The sequence below is a fragment of the Oncorhynchus kisutch genome, linkage group LG4 (genome assembly GCF_002021735.2).
Source record: "Oncorhynchus kisutch isolate 150728-3 linkage group LG4, Okis_V2, whole genome shotgun sequence".
Lineage (NCBI taxonomy): Eukaryota > Metazoa > Chordata > Actinopteri > Salmoniformes > Salmonidae > Oncorhynchus > Oncorhynchus kisutch.
In genome coordinates, this window is record NC_034177.2 from 61107775 (window position 1) to 61134687 (window position 26913).

General features: G+C 41.9%; 1 protein-coding gene across 4 annotated transcripts in view; it reads right to left on the reverse strand.

Annotated features, from left to right (window-relative positions):
• LOC109889799 (regulator of microtubule dynamics protein 2) overlaps positions 1 to 25063 on the reverse strand; it is a 71654-nt gene extending 46591 nt beyond the window's left edge. Inside the window, exons 1-2 of one of the 4 annotated variants that reach the window (XM_031823356.1) lie at positions 23462 to 23575; positions 21452 to 21906 (exon numbers count right to left, since the gene is read on the reverse strand). In XM_031823356.1, coding sequence (XP_031679216.1) covers positions 21452 to 21906; positions 23462 to 23560 — 554 coding nt within the window. In that variant the 5' untranslated portion in view covers positions 23561 to 23575. Of the gene's footprint in view, positions 1 to 21451; positions 21907 to 21999; positions 22502 to 23456; positions 23576 to 24779 lie in introns of those variants that run through there. The other 3 variants (XM_031823357.1, XM_020481518.2, XM_031823358.1) reach the window with 3 other exon arrangements.
• Positions 25064 to 26913: the final 1850 nt, after the last annotated feature.

Here is a 26913-nt window from a genome sequence, read left to right on the forward strand (position 1 = left end):
TCTGTCCACACACACCGCTCAGCAGAAGAAAGAAAACACACTGCGGCCCTAGCCAAGAATCTGGCCCACTCACTCACTCATACAACACACAGTGAAAAGCCCGGCCGATTGATTCACAAGACATTCATTCTAAACTGAATTATCTTACGTTACCAAAATAGGGTAAGACTTGTTTAAATACAACATCTAAAAACTCTAACAAAAATCTGGGGGCAACATACGAACAGGGAATGAATGAATCTGACAAGGAAGACAATCTACGATCTTTATCCCCCCAAAAAACGCAGATTACAAAATTTTAATGAATAGACATAGAACCGTTGTACCACAGGGTACAGTTCACTGGCTATTGGCGTTCCTGGGATCTGGAGCTGTGGCCTTGTTTACAAACCCAGATTCCTAATCTCTGCACAGTGACCTCAGAGTAAGCTCATGCAGGCTGGTGCTGAACCCTTTTACAGAGCATTCAGAAAGTATACAGAGCCCTTGACTTTTTCCAAATTGTATTACGTTTCAGCCTTAGTCTAAAATGTATTAAATACCTCTCGTCAATCTACACATAATACCCCACAATGACAAAGCAAAAACAGAAATACCTTATTTAGATAAGTATTCAGACCCTTTGCCACGAGACCCGAAATTGAGCTCAGGTGCATCCTGTTTACATTGATTATCCTTGACATGCATCTACATCTATCTTTATTGGATTGCACCTGTGGTAAATTCAATTGATTGGACATGATTTGGAATGGTACACACCTGTCTATATAAAGGTCACACTGTTGACAGTGCATGTCAGAGCAAAAACCAAGCCAAGAGGTCAAAGAAATTGTCCGTAGAGCTCCAAGACAGGATTGTTTTGTGGCACAGATCTGGGGAAGGGTACCAAAACATGTCTGCAACATTTAAGGTCCCCAAGAACACATTAGCCATTCTTAAATGGAAGAAGTTTGGAACCACCAAGACTCTTCCTAGAGCTGGCTGCCTTGGAAAACTAAGCAATCGGGGGAGAAGGGCCTTGGCAATGGAGGTGATCAAGAACCCGATGGTCACTCTAACAGAGTTCCAGTAACAGAAGGACAATCATCTCTGCAGCACTCCACCAATCAGGCCTTTATGGTAGGCACATGACAGCCCACTTGGAGTTGGGCTGTCATGTGAAAAGGCACCTCAGGACTCAGACCGTTGGGAAACAAGATTCTCAGACAGTGATTGAACACTTTGACCTGAATGCCAAGGGTCACATCTGGAGGAAACCTGGCACCATCCCTTTTAGTTCACAATTTCCTTTTTTTTATCATCATGATTTATTCTAACAGTAAAATGTGAAAATGACCAAAAATAAACCAACTTTATGAAGAGGCAACAACAGTACAGGAATGCCAGACTGTGCTCAACACGGGATGTTTTAGAAACCCTCCGGGTCATCCCGTCAGTGGCCAGCTTGGGCCAGTGAAAATAATATTGTAATAATGTTATTTTTATTCTAGGCTAAATAATTGTAAAAAAAATAAAATAATAATAATAATAATAATAATAATAATATGGATTCCCGAATCTGTTCATTCATGCGCGTTGCACATATATAGCCTATAGATAATCTATTGGTCGGAGAGAGCGCGCAGCTCTCAAACAGCTGGTTGTTGCAATCAATCCAGTGGATATTTGTTTTGAAAACTCCATTACAAATGCGCTGCAGAAACACAGCTAGACAAACTCAACTGTCTGGCTGGTGCGCACCTGAATTAAAAAGGTAACTACACAACAAGATCACATCAGATATTATAACAACTGGTCCCCTGATGTGGTTTAAGTATTGCTATGGCCTTGGAACATCAATTTAGTTGTTTTTATAATTTAAAAAAGCGTGTTTCTGAAATTAGAAATGTAAAAAAAACAATTGAAATCAATCCTTCCCCAATTTTTTTGTTTGTTGCTGCGGGTAAATCCTGCCCCCTAGAGGATTTCACAGAAAATAACATGGCACTTTGAAATCTGCAATAAACACATGTTGCACTTTATTTTAAGTATATTGTCTTTGCTGTTACAGTATCCAAATCAATGTAAGAAGACAAGGGCATGCTACCTTGAAAGACAGCTAGTCATTATTAGCTTGGATCTGTATGGAAAGCAGGCACATTATGGGATACAGGCCAGGTCATTATCAACTATTTTATTTGAAGAAAATTGGTGCGACCAAAATCATGTGCAGGTGCCACCAACTGAAAAAGTTAGTACATTGTAGTACATTGAGTGTATTCTCAACATTGTCTTAGGGGAGAGAACCCCAATGCATCGTCTTACATTAATTTGTTCGTATACTGATTGATCCGTTTATACTTCCATTCATTCAACCCTCTCTTTTGCCTCCCTGGGCTTGTTTACTCAATGAAAAGTGGTGAGAGAGAAGCAGCAACGGGTAGTACTGAGTGATCAGTGCATTCCTGTAACGCCATTCCATGGCCCATGAATCACTGGAGTTGAGACAGAAAGAAAAAAAAACAGGATGCATTTATGTGTGTTTATATACCATCATTATCTGCCCATCATTTACAGATACAGAACAAACATCACAGGGCCTGTGGTCCTATTTCAACACTGTGTTAAAAAAAACAAATACAATTTTTTTTAAACACACACACACACACACACTCTCTAACTTGACTGTGTGCCGTGACAGTTTGATTCAGGTCTAGTTAGGGGACGAGGAGAAAGGGTAAGGCAACATGTGACCGCTAAAATCTTCAAGGGGCCAACTGGCCATTTTCAGCACTGGCTCCATAGATTGATATGTACTGTGAATACATAGAACATTCTAGTAATGTTGTCATGCCATCACAGTGGTTGTGGAGCATATTTGCGATGAAGGATGAAATAAATTTGCTTTAACTACTTTGATGAAACAGTGACAGTAGTTAACACCTTTAGGGCCACCATTCACCGATCCTCTGGGTCCAATGTTTTTAACCACACTGTATGTGTAGAGCACACACTAATTAGTGTAATACAGGCCTAAACATGATGCAAAAGTTGGCCTGTACTTTGATGTAATGCTACATTACCCTTTGCACCAAATGAATGTATTTGTAAATGCCATAATCAAAAGTCTTGCCAAGACCGAATATGTGACTGGTATCAGGAAACTAGGCGTGTCACTACTTCACAGATAAGCCACTTGAACAAACTTTTATTTTATTTTTTATTTTTTGTGTTGCTCTCTACTTTCTGGAGGACCGACTTTTGAAATCAGTGGATCGAGATGGTGGAATAATAGTATGATAGCTAAGGAGACGGAGAAAATTCTGGCCTTTGATTGTAAATATGCAGAGGAAGTTGAAAAGAGAACAGACAGAAGGCTGTAAAAAACACCTGTCTCGTTTTCAAACTAAAAAGGCAGCCATGGCATCTGTGAAAGAGGGAGATGGGTCCATCCATGTATACGGATAAGAGTCTAGCTAGCTACATTTTCAGATATTACACGTTACAAATGGTCAGAAAGCAGTTTACATTTCAAGTTTAAGCGTACTGTTAGGTAGCTAGCTAACGTTAGCTGGCTGGCTTGCTATCTAACGTTATGTGTATGTACTGTATCTCAGAGCCATTTGCATTGCTAGTTATAGCCTAATGTTAGCAAGCTAGCTAACATTGAACCTAGTTGGTTAGCCACCTGCAGATTCATGCAGGGTAGTAATGTTATGAATGGGGATTAGGGTTAATTATTTAGCTAGCTAACTACAGGACTAAACAAAAAAAGACTCCACTATGCAAGTAACCATTTCAATACAACGTTCATGATGCCACTGCGACAACTGTCGATAGACTTCTCCGATTTCAGCGCACTCTTGTCTGAGTGTACCAGAGCGCAGAATAACTGACACATTTATGAACGCTCAACACCCGTTGAATATGGCCAGTGTCAGTAAACGATGGCAAAAAAAAGCATAATTAAATTGTTGCCAGCAATACAGTTACAGTCACCGACGCTCTGAATAACATAAAAACAGCCTAACCAGCACTGCTAGGGTGAGTGAAATGGTCAGTGAACTTTTCTCACAGTTTGGGCAGCCTGGCTCATTGCGAACTAATTTGCCAGAATTTTACATAATTATGACATACATTGAAGATTGTGCAATGTAACAAGAATATTTATACTTAGGGATGCCACCTGTTAGATAAAATACCGAACGATTCCGTATTTCACTGAAAGAATAAACGCTTTGTTTTCGAAATTATATTTTCTGGATTCGACCATATTAATGACCAAAGGCTCGTATTTCTGTGCGTTATGTTATAGTTAAGTCTATGATTTGACTGAGCGATGTCTGTCTGAGCGATGTCTGTCAGTCTGACTGAGCGATGGTAGGCAGCAACAGGCTCATAAGCATTCATTCAAACAGCACTTTCATTGCGTTTTGCCACCCAGCTCTTCGCAAGCACAGTGTGGTTTATGACTTCAAGCCTATCAGCATAATGGCTGGTGTAACAGATGTGAAATAGCTAGCTAGTTAGCGGGGTGCACGCTAATAGCGTTTCAAACGTAACTCGCTCTGAGACTTGGAGTAGTTATTCCCCTTGCTCTGCAAGGGCCGTGGCTTTTGTGGAGCGATGGGTAACGCTGCTTCGTATGTGGCTGTTGTCGATGTGTTCCTGGTTCGAGCCCAGGTAGGGGCGAGGAGAGGGACGGAAGATAATGTTACACTGGCAATACTATAGTGCCTATAAGAACATCCAATAGTCAAAGGTATATGGAATACAAACGGTAGAGACAAATAGTCCTATAAATACTATATTAACTACAACCTAAAAACCTCTTACCTTGGAATATTGAAGTCTCATGTTAAAAAGAACCACCAACTTTCATATGTTCTCATGTTCTGAGCAAGGAACTCAAACGTTAGCTTTTTTACATGGCACATATTGCACTTTTACTTCCCCAACACTTTGTTTTTGCATTTTTTTAAACAAATTGAAAATGTTTCATTATTTATTTGAGGCTAAATAGATTTTTATTGATGTATTATATTAAGTTAAAATAAGTGTTCACTCAGTATTGTTGTAATTGTCATTATTACAAATAAATAAATAAATAAATAAAATCACCCGATTAATCGTTATCGGCTTTTTTGGTCCTCCAATAATCGGTATCGGCGTTCAGCTACTCTCAACTCCCTTTCAAGTGAAGCCATCATGCCCTCTTGCTGTGGCACAGAACCTGGCCAATACAACAAACGTATGACCGCATTACAGTAACAAGGAAGTTAAATTGTTATGTGCAGGCTACTGTACGTAGGCCATTAATAATGCTGTGCCTTTTCTTTCACTTTTATGTTAATACTAGGCTATATTGAGAATCACAGCTAAAGGCTGTTTTCTTTAATGGAGCTCCAGCAGGCTTGTAAATTGATAAGTAATTTGTCCCTTCAGCCTTTCGATTGCAACTACAGGCAGTTTTAGCATACGGTTGGCAGGTATTCCTTGGGGTTAGAACGTTTGGCCAATAACCAAAAGGTCGCCGGTTCGAATCCCAGAGCCAACAATGTGAAAAATATGCTCCTGTGCCCTTGAGCAAGGCACTTAACCGATTTCGCTCCAGATGACGTTAATAATGGCTGCCCCCAGCTCTGACCCCAACCTTCCACAGGTGTCTCAGGGAGAGTGGGGATATGCAAAAAACATATTTCTAATTCACATAAGTACACACTTGTACACGTAAAATAGGACAAATAAGCACCCACCAAATAATTATTATTCAATTCAATGGAGCGGCAACAAGATTGTTGAATTGATTAGTGATTTGTCACCCTTTAGTCTAAAATAGCCTTAACCTTAGATCACCTCTACAAAAGGAACCTTTTATTAAAAGGAAGCCTCACTCTCATAAAGAGGCTTCCCAAAAGGCCTTAAGGCAAGAGCTTCTTTCCAACAATACACAAACAAAGAGGGGGGGGTCCCTGCAACTTGATTACTGCACGTGCAATGATGGCAAAAAAAGACAGATGACAAAGTGAAACAACTAACAAAGGCTTTTCCCCTCTAAGCAATGCCATTGCTTTGCAGGGACCACGTGAGAGTACAATCGAACTATGCCAATTAAAGCAATAGTAGAAACGGGCTCATGACCAGTCCCTGCTATTTTGTGTGTATTTTTGAGCTGATCTTAAAAAAAAATGTTTTACATAAATGTTTCCACCCACCGAAAAGAGCTTCTGGACATCAGAATGATTGGATTAATATTTCTACTTCAACGGGTCGAGATGGATGGATTACATGCAACATCTGCACTGTGTGTGTCTCTTTGTAACAACAACTGGTGCACACAATCTCCAATATTAAGGAAGTCTTGAGGTTCTGCTCGCCGGAGTTAGAATAGCTCATGATAAGCTGTAGATCATAATATTTACCAAGAGTTTCCATATATATTGAAAAATGTATATAGGGCCAAATGCAAACAAGAAAATGCTCATCCAGATACGATGCTCCTAGTGGCCTGTGACTTAAACGCAGCAAAACTGAACTTAGTCTTACCTAATTTCTACCAGCATGACACCTGTGCAACTATAGATCACCTTTACTCCATACAGAGATGACGACAAAGCTCTCCCTTGCACTCCATTTAGCAAATATGACCATAACTCTATCCTCCTGATTCGTGCTTACAAGCAAAAACTCAAACAAGAAGTACCAGTGACACACAATATGGAACTGGTCCGATGAAACGAATGCTAAGCTACAGGACTTTCGCTAGCACAGACTGCAATATGGTGACTCGTTTAAGGGAACTATGTATGTCACAGGAGAGGCATTTGAACATGAACTTTTTTATTCAGAAATGCCTTCTGGGGCCTCCCGGGTGGCGGAGCTAGTTGTGCCACCAGAGACTCTGGGTTCGCACCTAGACTCTGTCGCAGCCAGCCGCAACCGGGAGGTCCGTGAGGCGACACACAATTGGCAAAGCATTGTCCGGGTTAGGGAGGGTTTAGCCGGTAGGGATGTCCTTGTCTCATTGCGCACTTGCGACTCCTGTGGCAGGCCGGGCGCAGTGCACGCTAACCAGGTCGCTAAGTGCACGGTGTTTCCTCCGACACATTGGTGCGGCTGGCTTCGGGGTTGAATGCGCGCTGTGTTAAGAAGCAGTGCGGCTTGGTTGGGTTGTGTTTCGGAGGACGCTTGGCTTTCGACCTTCGTCTCTCCCGAGCCCGTACGGGAGTTGTAGCGATGAGACAAGATAGTAACTACTAACAATTGGATACCACGAAATTGGTGAGAAAAGGGGGTAAAAAAAGAAAGAAATGCCTTCTGGAACATGTGAACTTTTATGTGCCTTAATAACAAACTTGTATGCCACCTGAAAATAAGTAAGAATTGTTAAATTACGAGTCTAGTTGTTTTAGCCATGATTGTCTGAGATAATGGATGGGCTGGCCATGCCGAGAGATGAGTTCAGATTGGTCTACCAGGTAGCACGCTTCTGTCGATAACATGAGCTGGACAGTATGTGCAGGTAATCCTTTCTAACGTGTCTTTATTGAAAGATATCATGTACAACAGTAAAAGTGTTGCTCTCCACTTTCTGGAAGACTAAGTTTTGAAGGCAGTGGAATGCCCTGTGAATTGGAATATGATAGCTACGGAGATGGAGAACATTTTGCCATTTGATTGTAAATATGCAGAAGTCGAAAAGACAACACACAGAAGGCTTTTCTATAGAACACCTGTCTCCGGATTACATCTTCAAACTAAGGGCAACCATGGCATCCGTGACAGAGAGAAAGAAGCATCCATCTATGTGTACGGGTAAGAGAGTCTAGCTAGCTACATTGAGATATTATAAGTCTATAATTTTGTCAGAAAGTCATTTTAATTTCACATTAAAGCGTACTGTCAGCTAGCTAAAGTTAGCAACATCAGTAATAGGCTTCATTAATAAGTGCCTCGATGACATCCCCACAGTGACCGTACGTACATATCCCAACCAGAAGCCATGAATTACAGACAACATTCGCACTGAGCGAAAGGCTGGATGCTTATAAGAAATCCTGCTAAGCCCTCCAACGAACCATCAAACAGGCAAAGCGACTATACTGGACTAAGATCGAGTCCTACGACACCGGCTCTGATGCTCTCGGATGTGTCAGGGCTTGCAAACTAATCAAATATTATTGGTCACATACACATGGTTAGCAAATTTTAATGTGAGTGTAGTTTCTATGCTTGTGCTTCTAGTTCCGACAGTGTAGCAATATCTAACAAGTAATCTAACAATTCCCCAACAACTACCTAATACACACAAATCTAAAAGGGTGAATGAGAATATGTACATATAAGTAAATGGATGAGCGATAACTGAGCGGCATAGGCAAGGTACAATATATGTATAAAATAAAGTATATACATGTGATATGAGTAATGTAATAATTTAAACATTATTAAAGGGGCATTATTTAAAGTGGCATTGTGTGATTAGGTCTCAATGTAGGCAGCAGCCTCTCTGAGTTAGTGATTGCTGTTTAGCAGTCTGATGGCCTTGTGATTGAAGCTGTTTTTCAATCTCTCGGTCCCTGTACTGACCTTGCCTTCTGGATGATAGCGGTGTGAACAGGAAGTAGCTTGGATGGTTGATGTCCTTGATGATCTTTTTGGCCTTCCTGTGACATCGGGTGCAGTAGGTGACATGGAGGGCAAGTAGTTTGCCCCCAGTGAAGCGTTGTGCAGACCGCACCACCCTCTGGACAGCATTGCGGTTGAGGGAGGTGCAGTTGCAGTACCAGGCTGTGACACAGCCGGACAGGATGCGCTCGATTGTGCATCTGTAAAAGATCGTCAGGGTTTTGGGTGACAAGCCAAATTTCTTCAGCCTCCTGAGGTTGAAGAGGCGCTGTTGCTTCTTCACAACACTGTCTGTGTGGGTGGACCAATTCAGTTTGTCTGTGATGTGTACGCCGAGGAACTTAAAACTTTCCACCTTCTCCACTGCAGTCCCTTCAATGTGGATAGGGGGGTGCTCCCTCTGCTGTTTCCAGAAGTCCACAATCATCTCCTTTGTTTTGTTGACATTGAGTGAGAGGTGCCCTCACCTCCTACCTGTAGGCTGTCTCATCGTTGGTGATCAAGCCCACTCCTGTCGTCTGCAAACTTGATGATTGAGTTGGAGACGTGCATGGCCACGCAGTCATGGGTGAACAGAGAGTACAGGAGAGGGCTGAGCACACACCCTTGTGGGTTCCCAGTGTTGAGGGTCAGCGGGGTGGAGATGTTGTTTTCTACCTTCACCACCTGGGGGCGGCCCGTCAGAAAGTCCAGGACCCAGTTGCACAGGAAGGGGTTGAGACCCAGGCCTCCAGCTTGATGATGAGCTTGGAGGGTACTATGGTGTTGAATGCTGAGCTGTAGTCAATGAACAGCATTCTTACATAGGTATTATTTTTGTCCAGATGGGATAGGGCAGTGTGCAGTGTGATGGCGATTGCGTCATCTGTGGACCTGTTGGGGCGGTATGTAAACTGAAGTGGGTCTAGGGTGGCAGGTAAGGTGGTGGTGATATGATCCTTAACTAGTCTTTCAAAGCTCTTCATGATGACAGAACTTAGGTAGCCTTGTTCACAAATTTGCTTTGCTAAAATCCCCAGCTACAAATGTAGATTCCAGGTATATAGTATCCTGGATTTGATTGTAAGCCAGCATTTGAATATGATTACACCATGAGTCGTTAATCATAAAGCATACAGCCACGTGCTTCCTCTTCTCAGAGGTGTTTCTCTCTGTCGGCGCAATCACAGATTACAAAAGGGAATAGACATGAGCCTACCAGACAAGCTTAATGCTTTCTATGCTTGGTTGGAGGCAAGCAGCACTGAACCATGCAGGAGAGCACCAGCTCCTCCCGACGACTGTGATCACGCTCTGCCTAGTTGATGTGTGTAAGACCATTAACAAATCAACATTCACAAGGCCAAACAGATTACCAGGACACATACTTTGAGCATGGGCTGACCAGCTGGCAAGTGTCTTCACTGACATGTTCAACCTCTCCTTGACCTAGTCTGTAATACCTACACGCTTGAAGCAGCCATGAAAGTGCTTTGAAAGGCTGGTCATTGCTCACATCAACACCATCATCTCAGACACCCTGGACCCACTCCAATTCGCATACCGCCCCAACAGATCCACAGTTGACGCAATCTATATTGCACTCCACACCACCCTTTCCTAGAATGCTGTTTATTGCAACTCAAAGTTCAACACCATAGTGCCCTCCAAGCTTATCACTAAGCTCAGGACCCTGTGATTGAACAACTCCCTCTGTAACCGGATCCTTGACATCCTGACAGGACTCCTTGTTCACCCACAACAGAGTGGCCGCACACGTCTCCAACACCATCATTAAGTTTGCCGAAGACATGACGGGGGCCTATAGGGAAGTGGTCAGAGACCTGACAGTGTGATGCCAGGACAACAACCTCTCCCTCAACGTCAGCAAGATAAAGGGGATGATCGTGGACTACAGGAAACAGAGGGTCAAGCACGCCCCCATTCACATCGATGGAGCTGAAGTGGAGCGGGTCAAGAGCTTCAAGTTCGTTGGTGTCCACATCACCAAGGATCTATCATGGTCCAAGCACACCAACACAGTCGTGCAGAGGGCACAGGAACACCTCTTCCACCTCAGGAGGCTGAAAAGATTTGACATGGGCCCTCAGAACCTCAAAGGATTCTACAGCTGCACAATTGAGAGTATCTTGATTGGCTGCTTAAACGCTTGTTATGGAAACCTCTTGGCAAACAGGCAGTGTCAAAAATTGTCCAAGATTCCAGCCACCAAAGACAAACTCCTGAACAGAATCTATCACAAGTCATAAGACTGCTACACAGTTCGTTAAATAGTTAACCAAATAGCTACCAGGACTTTCTGCATTGACCCATTTAACGTATATGACACATTGCATATGCTGGTGCTACTCTTTACCATGTCACTTTGTTAGATATACAGTATGTACACTACCGGTCAAAAGTTTTAGAACAACGAATTCAAGGGTTTTTCTTTATTTTTACTATTATCTACATTGAAGAATAATAATGAAGACATCAAATAACCCTTTGCCTTTATGACATCTTTGCACACTCTTGGCATTCTCTCAATCAGCTTTACCTGGAATGCTTTTCCAACAGTCTTGAAGGAGTTCCCACATATGCTGAGCACTTGTTGGCTGCTTTTCCTTCACTCATCCCAGACCATCTCAATTGGGTTGAGGTCGGGGGATTGTGGAGGCCAGGTCATCTGACACAGCACTCCATCACTCTTCTTCTTGGTCAAATAGCCCTTCATCATTGTCCTGTTGAAAAACAGATGATAGTCCCACTAAGCCAAAACCAGATGTGATGGCGTATTGCTGCAGAATGCTGTGGTAGCCATGCTGGTTAAAGTGCGCCTTGAATTCTAAATAAATCACAGTGTCACCAGCAAAGCACCCCCACACCATAACACATCCTCCTCCATGGTGGGAAATACACATGCAGAGATCATCCATTCCCCCACACCACGTCTCACAAAGACACAGCGGTTGGAACCGAAAATATCAAATTTGGACTCCACAGCAAAGGACACATTTCCACCGGTCTAACGTCCATTGCTTGTGTTTCTCGGCCGAAGCAAGTCTCTTCTTTTTAATTGGTGTTGTCATGACGTTGCCCTCTTTGGGTACAGCGAGCACTATTCCCCCCTCCCTCTGCACCAGCCCTTTTCTATGCACCATCCCCCTACCTCTGTCTCCCACACCCAGGCTGCTGTGGTCAGAGAGGTCGTAAATTCCTAGAGAAGATCCTGACTCATGGCCAGACAGTATAGAGAGAGTGACTTTTCATAGAGAGAACAAAGGAATTTCTTCCACCTCACAGCACTGGAGATCCGAACAGTATTTATGTTCTGGAGAATGTATAAAAGATTGGTGAAGAATCCAGCTACGAACTGGTCCGTTTGATACAATTTTGTGAAACTCATCAGACAATATGGCCACATTACCATAACTGAGGCGATTGTATAAACAGCGTTATGAGGCTTACATTAATTGTTGTATAAAATGAATGAGTAAAGATGATAGTATTTGTGAAATGACGTGATGATGTTAATGTGTGAGAATTGTATTTCTGTTTAAAGTTTCACTAAGTCATTGGCACGCCCCTAGGAGCACAGACAGGACCTGGCGTCATGAGATAGCCCTTTCTATGTTCCAAATAAAACCCCCACCTGGGTTTTCTATCCCCAGACCAGCTTACCTCGATAACGAGGGGGCCACGGTTTGAGACCAGACCAGTACCTCTATCGCAGAGGGAAATAAGGGTTTGAGTAGATTGCTGAATCTTTTAACCATCCCACGTGGTTAAACTCTTAGACTATCGAGAAAGACAGAATAAGAACAAGTCTTTGATATTAATTACTAGTCCGCAGCTAGGAATTCGGTATCATTGAACGCGAAGAGCAACAACCGCCGAAACATCTATTCTATAACGCATGAACGAATGTCTCTGAACTATCCATTCTAACCACGACAGAGAGAGAAAGGGAGGGTGGACAAACTCTCCAACAGAAACAAACTTTTCAACAGAGATCCCGACGACACACTGAGCGTAAATATATATATTGATTGCAATTATTCCCGAATGAGTGAACGTTCATGTGCAAAGGATTAGCATTTCAATTGTTATAATTATCAACTTTGTTGTGTCTCATCTCAGTTGATCCCCATTTCCCTTTTTGTCCACCAAGCCGCGATACCGTTTTTTCCCACTAGGGAAACTCCGTTATTTCCTTGTAACTATCTACTGTTTGTTTATGCATTTCTGTGAATTACTTAGTTACTAAACAAATGATTTAAGACAATTGATGTATGGATGACTCAGTGAAGACAATAATAATTCATTATTTCGCAGACTAATTGATCAGATATTAAAATATCTGAAAGTTATATTAGGACAATTATAACTTTGTAATCTGAATATTTTCCTTGGTGCCCCGACTTCCTAGTTAATTACAGTTAAATGATTAATCAGTTTAATTGCGTAATAAGAGAGAGTTATTTGATAAATAAGTCTTCAGTTTTAATGATGCCAAAGACACAACAGTGTCCTTTAGTATTGGTTTCTTTGCAGTAATTTGACCATGAAGGCCTGATTCACACAGTCTCCTCTGAACAGATGATGTTGAGATGTGTCTGTTACTTGAACTCTGAAGCATTTATTTGGGCTGTAATTTCTGAGGCTGGTAACTCCAATGAACTTATTCTCTACAGCAGAGGTAACTCTGGGTCTTCCATTCCTGTGGCTGTCCTCGTGAGAGCCAGTTTCATCATAGCGCTTGATGGTTTTTGTGAATGCACTTGAAGAAACTTTCAAAGTTCTTGACATTTTCTGTATTGACTGACCTTCATGTCTTAAAGTAATGATGCACTGTCGTTTCTCTTTGCTTATTTGAGCTCTTCTTGCCATAATATGGACTTGGTCTTTTACCAAATAGGGCTATCCTCTGTATACACACCTACCTTGTCACAACATAACTGGTTGGCTCAAACACATTAAGGAAAGAAATTCCACAACTTAACTTTTAAGAAAGCACACCTGCTATTTGAAATGCATTCCAGGTGACTATCTCATGAAGCTGGTTGAGAGAATGCCAAGAGTGTGCAAAGCTGTCATCAAGGCAAAGGGTGGCTATTCAAATCAAATATATTTTGATTTATTAAACACTTTTTTGGTTACTACATGATTTCATAGTGTTATTTCATAGTTTTGATGTCTTCACTATTATTCAACAATGTAAAAAATAGTAAAAAATTAAGTAAAACCGTTGAATGAGTAGGTGTTCTAAAACGTTTGACCGGTAGTGTATATCCAGAGCATTCGGAAAGTATTCAGACCCATTCACTTTTTCCACATCTCGTTATGTTACAGCCTTATTCGAATGGATTAAATACATGTTTTTCCTCATCAATCTACACCCAACGCCCCATAATGACAAAGCAAATACTGGTTAAGACATTTTTGCAAATGTATTAAAAATAAAAAACAGTAATACCTTATTTACATAAGTATTCAGACTTTGCTAGGAGACTCGAAATTGAGCTCAGGTGCATCCGGTTTCCATTGATCATCCTTGAGATGTTTCTACAATCTGTGGTAAATATGATTGATTGGATATGATTTGTAAAGGCCCAAGCCTGTCGAAGGAATTGTTCATAGAGCTTTGAGACAGGATTATGTCAAGGCACAGATCTGGGGAAGGGTACCAAATCATTTCTGCAGCATTGAAGGTCCCCAAGAACACCGTGGCCTCCATCATTCTTGAATGGAAGAAGTTCGGAACCACCAAAACTCTTGGCCCCCCGGCCAAACTGAGCAATCGGGGGAAAAAGGGCCTTGGTCAGGGAAGTGACCAAAAACCTGATGGTCACTCTGACAGAGCTCTAGAGTTCTTCTGTGGAGATGGGAGAACTATCTTTGCAGCAATCCACCAATCAGGCCTTTATGGTAAAGTGACCAGAAAGAAATCCACCCCTAAGGTAAAGACACATGACAGCCCACTTGGGAGTTTGTCAAAAGTCACCAAAAGGACTCTGACCATGACAAATAAGATTCTCTGGTCTGATGAAACCAAAATTGAAATCTTTGGCATGAATGCCAAACATCAAGTCTGGAGGAAACCATGCACTGCTCATCATCTGGCTAATACCATCCCTTCGGTGAAGCATGGTGGTAGCAGCGTCATGCTGTAGGTTTGTATTCAGCGGCAGAGACTGGGAGACTAGTCAGGAGAGGCAAAGATGAATGGAGCAAAATACAGATGTCCTGAGCACTCTGGAGCAGGTTCTCAGACTGGGGTGAAGATTCACCTTCCAAGAGCACAAGTCTCAATGTCCTTGAGTGGCCCAGCCAGAGCCTGGACTTGAACCTGATCAAACATCTCTGGAGAGATCTGAAAATAGCTGTGCAGCGACGCTCCCCATCTAACCTGACAGATCTTGCGAGGATCTGCGGAGAACAATGTGATAAACTAAAGTAAAGTTATCGTTCGTTACTCATTGTGTATCCATTATTACTTACGTGTTTTACTTTTCTATCTTTTATTTTCTTTCTCTCTGCATTGTTGGGAAGGGTACATTACTAAGCATTTCACGGTTAGTCCACACCGGTTGTACACAAAGCATGTGACAAATAAACTGTGATACTAACGGAGCATAATAGGGAAGCCTGGAGCCAAGCACGTTAGTGTTACGCTAGAAGAAAACTGAAAGGAAACTGTGACAATGGGGGTGGTCACAGTCCAAGTGGTACAGTATGCAGGTGGAGGGGTCTACCATGCCCTGTAGACTGACATACTATACGTAGAAGGTAAACTGCCGAAAATTCACAGGAATGGGGGTATCAGAAAGTCAACAGTGCATTGATTGCAAGATTTTTATTTAATAACATGTAGGCCGCACTTTCTAGGAAACAACTACTGTATAATAGTGCCTTCCATGAAGTTCAGAATGCGAAAGACTGAGAGACACAAAATGTGACTGGCCTGGACACCCATCACTAAATCATGACACTTTTTACATTCTAAGCTTTTAATTACAAAAGACAGACAAGGTCATTTTTCCCTTGAAAAAACCTCTGTGTGATCAGACATGCCCGGTACTAAATAAACAAAAGTCTTCTCCTTAAAAATCAGCAACTATCCAATGCCAAACGCTATCATTTTAAACACAAAACGTTATAATGCCCTCTAGCTACTGGTAAACAGCATGACGTGGATAAACGGCAGTGGGAACTGTTTGAGGAATGACAAGTTCCGACATGACACTTTACAATGAGACCTTTGACAGCTCGGCATACAGACTGGGAGATTGATGGGCCTGCTCGGTTGAGGTGGGAAGTTCGAGGAAGCGATTTTGACAAATGAAAAGTGAACAGTGCAAACTGTTTGAGCTTATCCACCTTGCGAGTGTGTGTTGCTAAACTGAGCAAACACAATCCTTATCAACTTTGACCTGCTCCATAATTGATCCTTCTTCTTTGCGGTCCTTTGTAGCTCAGTTGGTAGAGCATGGTGCTTGTAATGTCAGGGTAGTGGGTTCGAATCCCAGGACCCCCCCCATAGTTAAAATGTATACATGAATGACTGGAAAAAAACGTATGCTAAATGGCATATATATTGTCGCATATCTGTGCGGTACGCCGTATTGTCTGTACCCCATTACAGCCGCTTTGTGTTTCAGCAAGACCAAACACAACCTGCAAATATATCACCGCTGGTCATTGTTTGAATATCATTTTTTTGCTCCCCAATTTCGTGGTATCCAATTGGTAGTTACAATCTTCTCCAATCGCTGCAACTCCCGTACAGACTCGGGAGAGGTGAAGGTTGAGAGTCGTGCGTCCTCTGAAACACAACCCAACCAAGCCGCCCAAGGCCATCCCTGCCACCCAAACCCTCTCCTGATTTTAGTATTTTAAAAAAAGAAGAAAAAAAAAAAATATATATATATATATATTACTTTGAGGGGGTGATTTGGGGGGGGGGCTCCGCTGTAGGACATGCCTCTAAACTACATAAATCATTGCATTCTAAACTCCATAATTCATTGCCTCAATAAAAAAATTTTTTTAAATCAGCGAGAATGCTAAAAAGCCTGCCACAACCACCATAGCATGGTTTTCTAATAAAGATATCTCAGCAGTGAAGGATATAGTCAAGTGCTGTTATTGCCTACAGTTCCAAGCGACGGTGCAACAGACAACCAAAGCTCTTTAAATGTAGGTGATGTGAGGTCTATGGGTGTAGCTGGCAACTCTGGGTGAGTGTCAAGCATTCCCTAAGGGCTAGAATTTGTCCATTGCACCTTCACCCCCCTTCCCGCTCTAACAAATCACAGGTGAGAGGGAAAGGCGCTTTAATTACGGTAGGTGTGTGCGTGATTTGATTTCTTTCAAACCATAATAACCCGGGACGTAATTTAGAACATTTGATGGGGCCGACAGCTGCCACTCAAAGCAAGTTGCTGGATCTGCTGGAGGGCAGGCTGTGGCACCATACTTCGGTCTGCATCTCTTTCTCCAACAGGGAGGAGGATAAACGAAACTCCATTGATTACAGAGGTGGAAGAACCAATGACCTGATATAACCTAGTCCTCATGTGGTACAGTAATTTATACCCCATGAAACTTATATTAGGCCTAAACTTCCAGTCTAGGAGCTTTTTCACTACAAAGATAGGAGAGTAGTACGCTTTACCATAGACCACCTGATTATTGTATCACTCAAGTATGGCCTGATTCCATCAGTCGAACTACAACAACATACAGTAAATTATGGCCTGAGTAAGAATGCAAACTAAGGACCTCAAAGTCTGTAAACTGAGAGGCAAAGCCAAAGAGACCGATACACTGAAGACAGCAAAACACAAACAGTAATTAACTACCCAGAGTGTTCTGGCTGGCTGTTGGCCTGCTTGTTATGTTGTTACAACTAGACTTGCTCCCAGGCGACTGCTGCAAGATTTCTGCCAGGATACAAATCTGGAGCTAACCTAACTGGGAGGGAGGTGCCATGATCCAGCTCTGATCTGCAGCCCATTACACTCCTCTGCCCCGCCCACTTTCTTTGGGTTTGGATGCCAGGCCAGGTAGGGTGCTTGTTTTTCTTAGAACACTACATTATGCATGCTTAGCGAAAGTACGGGGAAAGTCAATCCAGGTGATGCTCCCATAGTCAGAGCAATGTCCTGTGACGCTATAACAAGTTATTAATCCACAGCATTGTGAACAGAAACGTGCATAAATGCAAGATTCCTCATTCTAGGTTTTTCTAAATCGCAAGAGATTCAAAAACAGACTGCAACATTTTTCAAAAGTAATAAGCCACAGTAGACTAAAAACAAAACAAAATATAACTATTGTAAAATAGATCGTGTCCGTAAAATGTATATAAACCCGGCCAAAAAAAACAAAACAGGGAAGTCTCAGGAACATCACTATCACCACTAGAAAACAGACACGCTTTCATATGTTTTTTTTCAGAGATCAAGACCATTCTGCAAATACGCGTAACAGAATAGCCTCACTCTCATCTTTTCTGTTTTGTGTAAATGGGACATAGTACCATAATTGCAGTCTTCCACTAGAAACCATCTGGTGTTGGCTTGTAGTTACAAACATCATGTATGTTTATTGGACATGAAAAAGGGAAAGCCATAACTTGGATGGCCGTTAGGTCATTCTTGTAGCAACGTCAGAGTAATCCTCATACCCAACGGATGGGAGACTGTGCTGGAAGTGGTATTGGAGGGCCAGTAGGAGGCACTCTTTCCTCTGGTCTGAAAAAATATATACCAATGACCTAGGGCAGAGATTGGGGTCATTGCCCTGTGTAGGGTGCCGTCTTTCAGACGGGACGTTAAAAGGGTGTTCTGACTCTCTGTGGTCACTAAAGATTCCATGGCAATTATAGTAAGAGTAGGAGTGTTAACCCTGGTGTCCTGGCTAAATTCCCAATCTGGCCCGCATACCATCATGGCTACCTAATCATCCACAGCTTCCAATTGGGTCATTCAGTCCCCTATAATTATTTCCCAGGTCGATGCTGTAAATGAGAATATGTTCTCAGTCAATTCACCCTGGTAAAATAAATGAATGAAAATGCAACATTCAGATTTACTCTACTCACCAAAACAGAAATGTGCATAAATGTACACTTCCACCAAGGCACCTGCAAGTTCCCGGACATTTTTCGGGGTAATGGCCCTAGCCCTCACCCTCCGATCCAACAGGTCCCAGATGGGCTCAATGGGAATGAGATCAGGGCTCTTTGCTGGCCATGGCAGAACACTGACATTCCTGTCTTGCAGGAAATCACGCACAGAACAAGCAGTATGGCTGGTGGCATTGTCATGCTGGAGGGTCATGTCAGGATGAGCCTGCAGGAAGGGTATCACGCGAGGGAGGAGAATGTCTTCCCTGTAACGCACAGCCTTGAGATTGCCTGCAATGACAACAAGCTCAGTCTGATGATGCAGTGACACACCACCCCAGACCATGACGTACCCTCCACCTCCAAATCGATCCCGCTCCAGAGTACAGGCCTCGATGTAACGCTTATTCCGTCGACAATAAACGTGAATCCGACCATCACCCATGGTGAGACAAAACCGCGACACGTCAGTGAAGAGCACTTTTTGCCAGTCCTGTCTGGTTCAGCGATGGGTGGGTTTGTGCCCATAACAACGTTGTTGCCAGTGATGTTTGGTGAGGACCTTCCTTACAACAGGTGAACAAGCCCTCTGTCCAGCCGCTCTCAGCCTATTGCGGACAGTGTGAGGACTAATGGAGGGATTGTGTGTTCCTGTAAAAAATTGTGTGTTCTAGTAAAAATTCCCTGTCTTAGGTCAGTTAGGATCACCACTTTATTTCAAGAATGTGAAATGTCAGAATAATAGTAGAGAGATATTTACTTCAGGTTTAATTTATTTCATCACATTCCCAGTGGGTTAGAAGTTTACATACACTCAATTAGTATTTGGTAGCATTGCCCTTAAATTGTTTAACTTGAGTCAAACGTTTCGGGTAGCCTTCCACAAGTTGGGTGAATTTTGGCCCATTCCTCCTGACAGCTGGTGTAACTGAGTCAGGTTTGTAGGCCTCCTTGCTCGCACACACCTTCTCTGTTCTGTCCACAAATTTTCTATAGGATTGAGGTCGGGGCTTTGTGATGGCCACTCCAATACCTTGACTTTCTTGTCCTTAAGCCATTTTGCCACAACTTTGGAAATATGCTTGGGGTCATTGTCTATTTGGAAGACCCATTTGTGACCAAGCTTTAACTTCCTGATTGATGTCTTGAGATGTTGCTTCAATATATCCACAATTTTCCTCCCTCATGATGCCATCTACTTTGTGAAGGGCACCAGTCCATCCTGCAGCAAAGCACCCCCACAACATGATGCTGCCACCCCCGTGCTTCACGGTTGGAATGGTGTTCTCTGGCTTGCAAGCCTCCCCCTTTCTCCTCCAAACATAACGATGGTTATTATGGCCAAACAGTTCTATTTTTGTGTCATCACACCAGAGGACATTTCTCCAAAAAGTACCATCTTGTCCCAATGTGCAGTTGCAAACCGTAGTCTGGCTTTTTTATGGCAGTTTTGGAGCAGTGGCTTCTTCCTTGCTGAGCGGCCTTTCAGGTTGTCGATATAGGACTTGTTTTACTGTGGATATAGATACTTTTGTACCCATTTCCACTAGCATCTTCACAAGTTTCTTTGCTGTTGTCTTGGGATTGATTTGCACTTTTCGCGCCAAAGCACATTCATCTCTAGGAGACAGAACACATCTCCTTCCTGAGCGGTATGACGGCTGTGTGGTCCCATGGTGTTTATACTTGCGTACTATTGTTTGTACAAATGAACATGGTACCTTCAGGCATTTAGAAATTGCTCCCAAGGATGAACCAGACTTGTGGAGGTCCACAATTTTATCCTGAGGTCTTGGCTGATTTCTTTTCATTTTCCCATGATGTCAAGCAAAGAGGTACTGAGTTTGAAGGTAGGCCTTGAAATACATCCACAAGTACACCTCCAATTGACTCAAATGATGTCAATTAGCCTATCAGAAGCTTCTAAAGCAAATGACATCATTTTCTGGAATTTTCCAAGCTGTTTGAAGGCCCAGGCAACTTAGTGTATGTAAACTTCTGACACAATGGAATTGTGATAGTGAATTATAAGTGAAATAATCTGTCTGTAAACAATTGTTGGAAAAATGACTTATGTCATGCACAAAGTAGATGTCCTAACCGACTTGCCAAAACTATAATTTTTAACAAGACATTTGTGGAGTGGCTGAAAAGTTTTAATGACTCCAACCTAAGTGTATGTAAACTTCTGACTTCAACTGTATATACCTCAAAAATATATGGGGGATTATAAATTATTCAGACAATTACATTGATGGAAGCTACAATCTATCTGCAATATTAATGCTGATCCAGCCCTTTAAAAAGTCCAGTAGCCTATGTGAATAATATGAATATCAAGCAATAGGCAGGAAATTTCCCACAAAGCTTTAAGACAAGACATTCTGAATGCATTCATGCCCAAGAAAAGCTGTGCAAGTTAAGCCTGACTGTTAACACAAGTGCCTTGTTTTAATAGTCACTACTTACCTGTTAATATATTGTTTTCATAAAGAGGAATTTTAAGAGGCAGTGCATTTAAAAGCAGACATCTGTTGTTTATGTTATTCAAGCCTGTCGTGTGATCAAGCTATTTGGCTGTAGATGGAGAATGACTGGGCGTGTGGCGCTCAAATACTGTGAACATTTCCTTGTTTTTTTTCTATGAAATCATTGTGATGTGTGGATTTCACCCCCCTGTATCTGAAACAACCAACATGTGACAATGCCAGAGAAAAAGATGGGACTCACCCTCCTTCACTCTCAGCCCCCTCCTCTGAGCTTTGGCCTTCAGTTCTGGCTACTCTCCTCCTGCGTGTGGGTATAGTGCGGTTTGGTGGGCCTGCCCTGATGCGAGCCACGCCCCCCTCGCCCCCGCGTCCTCTCAGTTCATCCCTCACGTGGTCTTGCAGCTTTGGGATGGCACTCTTTAGCGCCCGCACCTCATCTTTCAGCTCTGACACACACTGGATCAGGGCTCCGAGACGATCTAGAACCTCAGCCTGACCCAGCATCCCCCCCACCACCATACTGGATCCAGCCGCCCGCTGGTCATTACTGCTGAGGTACTGCTCACTGTGTCCACTCTGTGGCATGGCCCTCCGGCTGTTGTACAATGCCACAGCACCCAGGCTGAGGCCAGCCGCTCCAGCCAACACACCCAGGACCAGAACCTTGTTGTCTGATGACTGGGCCATCGTGCCAACCTGGAGAGAAAGAGGAGGAATGAAAATGACACATATTAATAATGAATTTGCTCTGTTGTGCAGTGACAACTTCTGATTTTAGGAATTGTTTACTTGAGTATCCCGCAGCAGAGAAAGAAGCGTTGCAAAAGGTTCATCAGAGTTGACTGAGCAAGGAGCTGAGTTGGTCAGCCCTTAGCTCTTGTTACTTGTAGAGTTTGACCTCTGATCTTAACCAAATTCGCACCTCCATTCTAATCATTAACAAGTCCAATGTCCATTTCCTACCAGTCTACATGCCAACTGATTTGATAGTTCCTGTCACACGAGCAGCTAAATTCTCTGTGCCTATTAAATAATACAATTTAGGCCACTTGGCTAAGCTCTTAACGGTTTCCACAAACACTGGGAAAAGACCTGCTGATAAAGCCTACAGCTAAGAGGACCACAAGCCAATTAAGGACACTTAATTAACAGACAAATCAGGGCATTGTTTAGGACAGCATAGTAAAGTGACCGATTGGGTTAGCTGTCAAATGTGGAGAGCCTCAGCTGAAAAGTCAAGCAAACTATTTTGGGGTATAGAAATGTAAGCAAAAAGCCACTTAACTTCTGAAACCCACCAGCCAGTGACAGTTTGAGAAAGTGACCTAGTGACTAGTAGCAAGCTGTCAAGCTAAAGCTGGCAACGTCATGGGGAGGGATTAGTCACTCTTCTGTTGGGTCCTCCCATTCACCTCAGTGTTAGACTAGCTAGTTACGTTTGCACGAAGGGCTAACGTTAACAGGATTAGCTAGCTAGCTAACACTTGAATCAGTACCTGGGCTTGAAGAGACGAGATCTCATCTGACACCCAGGGATCCTTCAATTCAAAGTCCCATCAAACCAGCTCTGCAAGCGTTATGTCAAAATACGTTCGGTACTCAACAGAATATTGAGTTTTGCACAGCAACTATCGTCCTTACCGCCGTTCCGTGCGGCATGTACTTCGGAAGAAAAAAAAGGTCTAAATAAAAATTAAATCAATATCCATTCGGGATAGTGTACATAGAGCCTTAGATTTGGCGCATGCGCACTTGGCCAAAAACAATCATTTTAATTTAGACCTTTTTTGGAAGTAACGGCAGTATTGACAATAGGAAAGTCTATATTTTGTTGAGTACCGATCGTATTTTCACGTCAGAACGTTTGCAGAGCTGAATTTAAGGATCCTGGATCTCGTCTCCTCAAGCCTACTGGTTCAGCTAACACTCAAGCTAGTCAGTTAGCGGAACAGAATAATGTCAAAGAAAGGGCACGTAATGGCATGGACAGAGCCACCGAGCTTGCGAACTAATGCCTGGCAATGGTGTTCACGATGTGTTGTTTACTATAACCGCACAGAGAAAATAGATCGCTAGCTTAAGTAGCTTTAGCTCAACATAAAGCTGTGCATTTGAGTGTGGCCCCCTTATATTATCGCATAGTTGTGGACTTGACTACAGTTAAATGTAAAACACTTTAATTAAGGTTCAATAAAATAATATTAATTCAACTCCCAAAAAATGTAGAAATTGTAGCTGTCATTGACCTTACTGCGGAGAAGCGAGCAGTCTCTGCAGTTTCTGTAGTTTGAGTATTATTTATGTGCAACAACCAAATATTCCGTCTTATCAGGAGAGGTTGAAACACCATCGAAATGTTCCGACCTCAACCGCAATGACTGTGTCAGTTTACCGATCAAGGTAGGGTGATATGGTGATACTTTCTAACGCATCAAACCTGTCAAGTCCTTTGATGATTATGGCATTTGCAATGTAACAACCTGAAAACCGTACTACATGTGTTCCTCTACAACTCAGATAGAAGCGAGTAGCCACACCATTTTTATTATTGTTCACTCCCCATCACGGCCGATCGTGATACAGCACGGGGATAGAGGAATCGAACCAGGGTCTGTAGTGACGCCTTAGACCACTGTGCCAATTCTGTATAAAAAAACATTGATTGGGTAATCATTGGGAGTAAGCTATCGCTGATATTAAATGTGTTTATATTTAGCTGTCTACTACATACATTTTCTGGATATTATTAACCCCAGATATCTCAAATAATTATTGTATCATGTCATTCAACCCACTGGACAGTGGGCACATATGCCAGTTCAACGTCTCGTTTTGATTGAGTTACTAACTAACGCGAATGAAACTTAAAATCAACCAAATATTTCCCCCTCTCATTTGAATTTGGTTAAAAGTTTGTTGAAAAAAAATACTAAATTCCCCTACATTGATGACTTTTTGAAAATCCAATCCGTTTTCCACAGAACATCATCACTGCATTATTTTTGTCGAAATGATGTGGAAACCTTGATTCAAACAGTTTTTGCTCAGTGGGAAGGTTACATGTGGCGTTTAAACTAACAATACTATTGTAGTCTTTGATCCTACAATGATGGACTACTGCGTTTCTAAAACAGTTCAGAGGTTGAGGTTTAAAGATCTGCTGGAAAACAGAGACTGTCATAATAGATTTGAGCAAAAGACTAATCCGGCGGCTCAACTGAATGGCCAAAGTGCACTCCAACAACAACAACAACCCCCATGTACCTCGGTGTTAACTAGGTGAATACCAGACTGCACCCTGAGAACAGTCAATGAGATCAGTCTCTGAATCCATTGACAAATCAGTATCATATTATCTTAATGAAAATAGCATTTTTGCAGAATAAAGTTAATTCAGAATATAGGTTCAAGGAAGCCTACAGCTGAAATTCCATATTCACAAAAATCAGTCCCCATTAGGCCATGCTATTGATCATGGCCATGTTATTGATCAACTTGGAAAACACCCCTTATTCATTTAAAAGGGATAAGAAGATGAATACATTGCAAAACAAACAATGGCAACTCACCTCCAAAAGGGATTTTTGTCTCTCTCTGGGAGCTGTTCTCACACTGTGCCCAGGCAGAGTGTGTACGAGTGAGGATCACAAATGCACTTAATCTGATCAACTTTGAACCTGCAGTCAGTTCAAGCGGCGCTGTCCTCGTCAGCTTTTCCTTTCAGGGTTATAAAAGGGTGTTTAATTTGTACTTTTATTTAACTAGGCAAGTCAGTTACGAACAAATTCTGATTTTCAATTACGGCCTAGGAACAGTGGGTTCTGCCCCTGCTTTGTTCAGAACGACATATTTTTTTTACCTTGTCAACTCAGGGATTTAATCTGGCAACCTTTCGGTTACAAGTCCAACGCTCTAACCATTAGGCTACCTATGCGACGCTATGGTATCAAAATTGAAATGTTGATATTTCAAACAGACAGTTCTAGGAACATTCTGCACTGTGAAACATCAGAAACAAGAGTGGTAGGATCAGATTTGAAAAAGTGTACTATTTAAAAATTAAATATATATATTTATTTATTTTTGGTGCAAAATAGCCCACACAATTGTTCTTTGTCTGTCACAACATCACTTCAGTTTGCCTATCTCCTGGTTAATCTGCCCACCATATTTACATCTCACCTGCACCACAGTAATACTGCTACAGGGCTCAAAGTACTCATTGGAAGATTTCAATCAAGCCCCTTTAAAATTGTATTTACATAATACTGTCTCAATTTGATGACGTAGCCTTTTAAAAGTTTTTTTTTTGAATAACATGGATTTCATAACCATAACCTTGAATGATAATGTACTTTTTTAAATTAACCAACCCAAAATTATTTTGGAGGTTGTGTGATTCTACAGATGTGGTGCAAAAACTTTATGTTATACCCTTCCCCAGTTATATGTCTATTTTAAAAAACAGTTAAGTCTCTTAATTTAGGACATGTATTTACATGCTAGGTTCTAATTCAATCCAAGGCAATAACAAATATATATTTTAATTAATATAGTACAAAATCATTGTTTATACATCTATTTCTATTGAGAGGTGAGTGTCCCAAACCCTAACTCTTCATGTTAATAAAAAATAAATAAAGCAATTAATGATTTTTGAAGAAAATATAAAATGTAATATTATTTCAATAGATCATCTTGAGTAGTTTTGTTTATCTTTCAAACATCTTTCTCCAAAAAATGCTGTCCCACCTTTTGATGTCATTACCGAAACACACACATTAAAAGACTATAGAATGAATGTGCCACACCCTTACAAATGTCACCAGGTAATGGGATTGCACCCCTTTCCAGCATGGCCACATGGTGAGAAGCATGTCTGCATACATTTTGGAGAAAATTAGTGAACAATTTGGTAAATCTTCATATATTTTTAAGAACTGTCACTACTGAACATTTAATTTATCAAGAAATATGTAAAGTACGTTGTCGGGACTAAAATATATGTTTTCTGGGATGTACAGGGCCTTGCAAAAGTATTCATCCCCTCTGGATTTTTTCCTATTTTGTTGCATTACAACCTGTAATTTAAATAGATTTTTATTTGGATTTCATGTAATGGACATACATGAAATTGGTGAAGTGAAAAAAACTTGTTTCAAAATTATTTTTTTATTAAAATACGGAAAAGTGGTGTGTGCATATGTATTCACCCCCTTTGCTATGAAGCCCCTAAATAAGATCTGGTGCAACCAATTACTTTCAGAAGTCACATAATTAGTTAAATAATGTCCCCCTGTGTGCAATCTAAGTGTCACAGGATCTGTCACATGATCTCAGTATATATACACCTGTTCTGAAAGGCCCCAGGGTCTGCAACACCACTAAGCAAGTGGCACCACCAAGTAAGCGGCACCATGACCAAGGAACTCTCCAAACAGGTCAGGGACAAAGTTGTGTAGAAGTACAGATCAGGGTTGAGTTATGAAAAAATATCAGAAACTTTGAACATTCTACGGAGCACCATTAAATCCATTATTTAAAAAATGGAAAGAATATGCACCACAACAAACCTGCCAAGAGAGGGCCGTCCATCAAAACTCACAGACCAGGCAAAGAGGACATTAATCAGAGAGGCAACAAAGAGACCAAAGATAACCCTGAATGAGCTGCAAAGATCCACAGCGGAGATTGGAATATCTG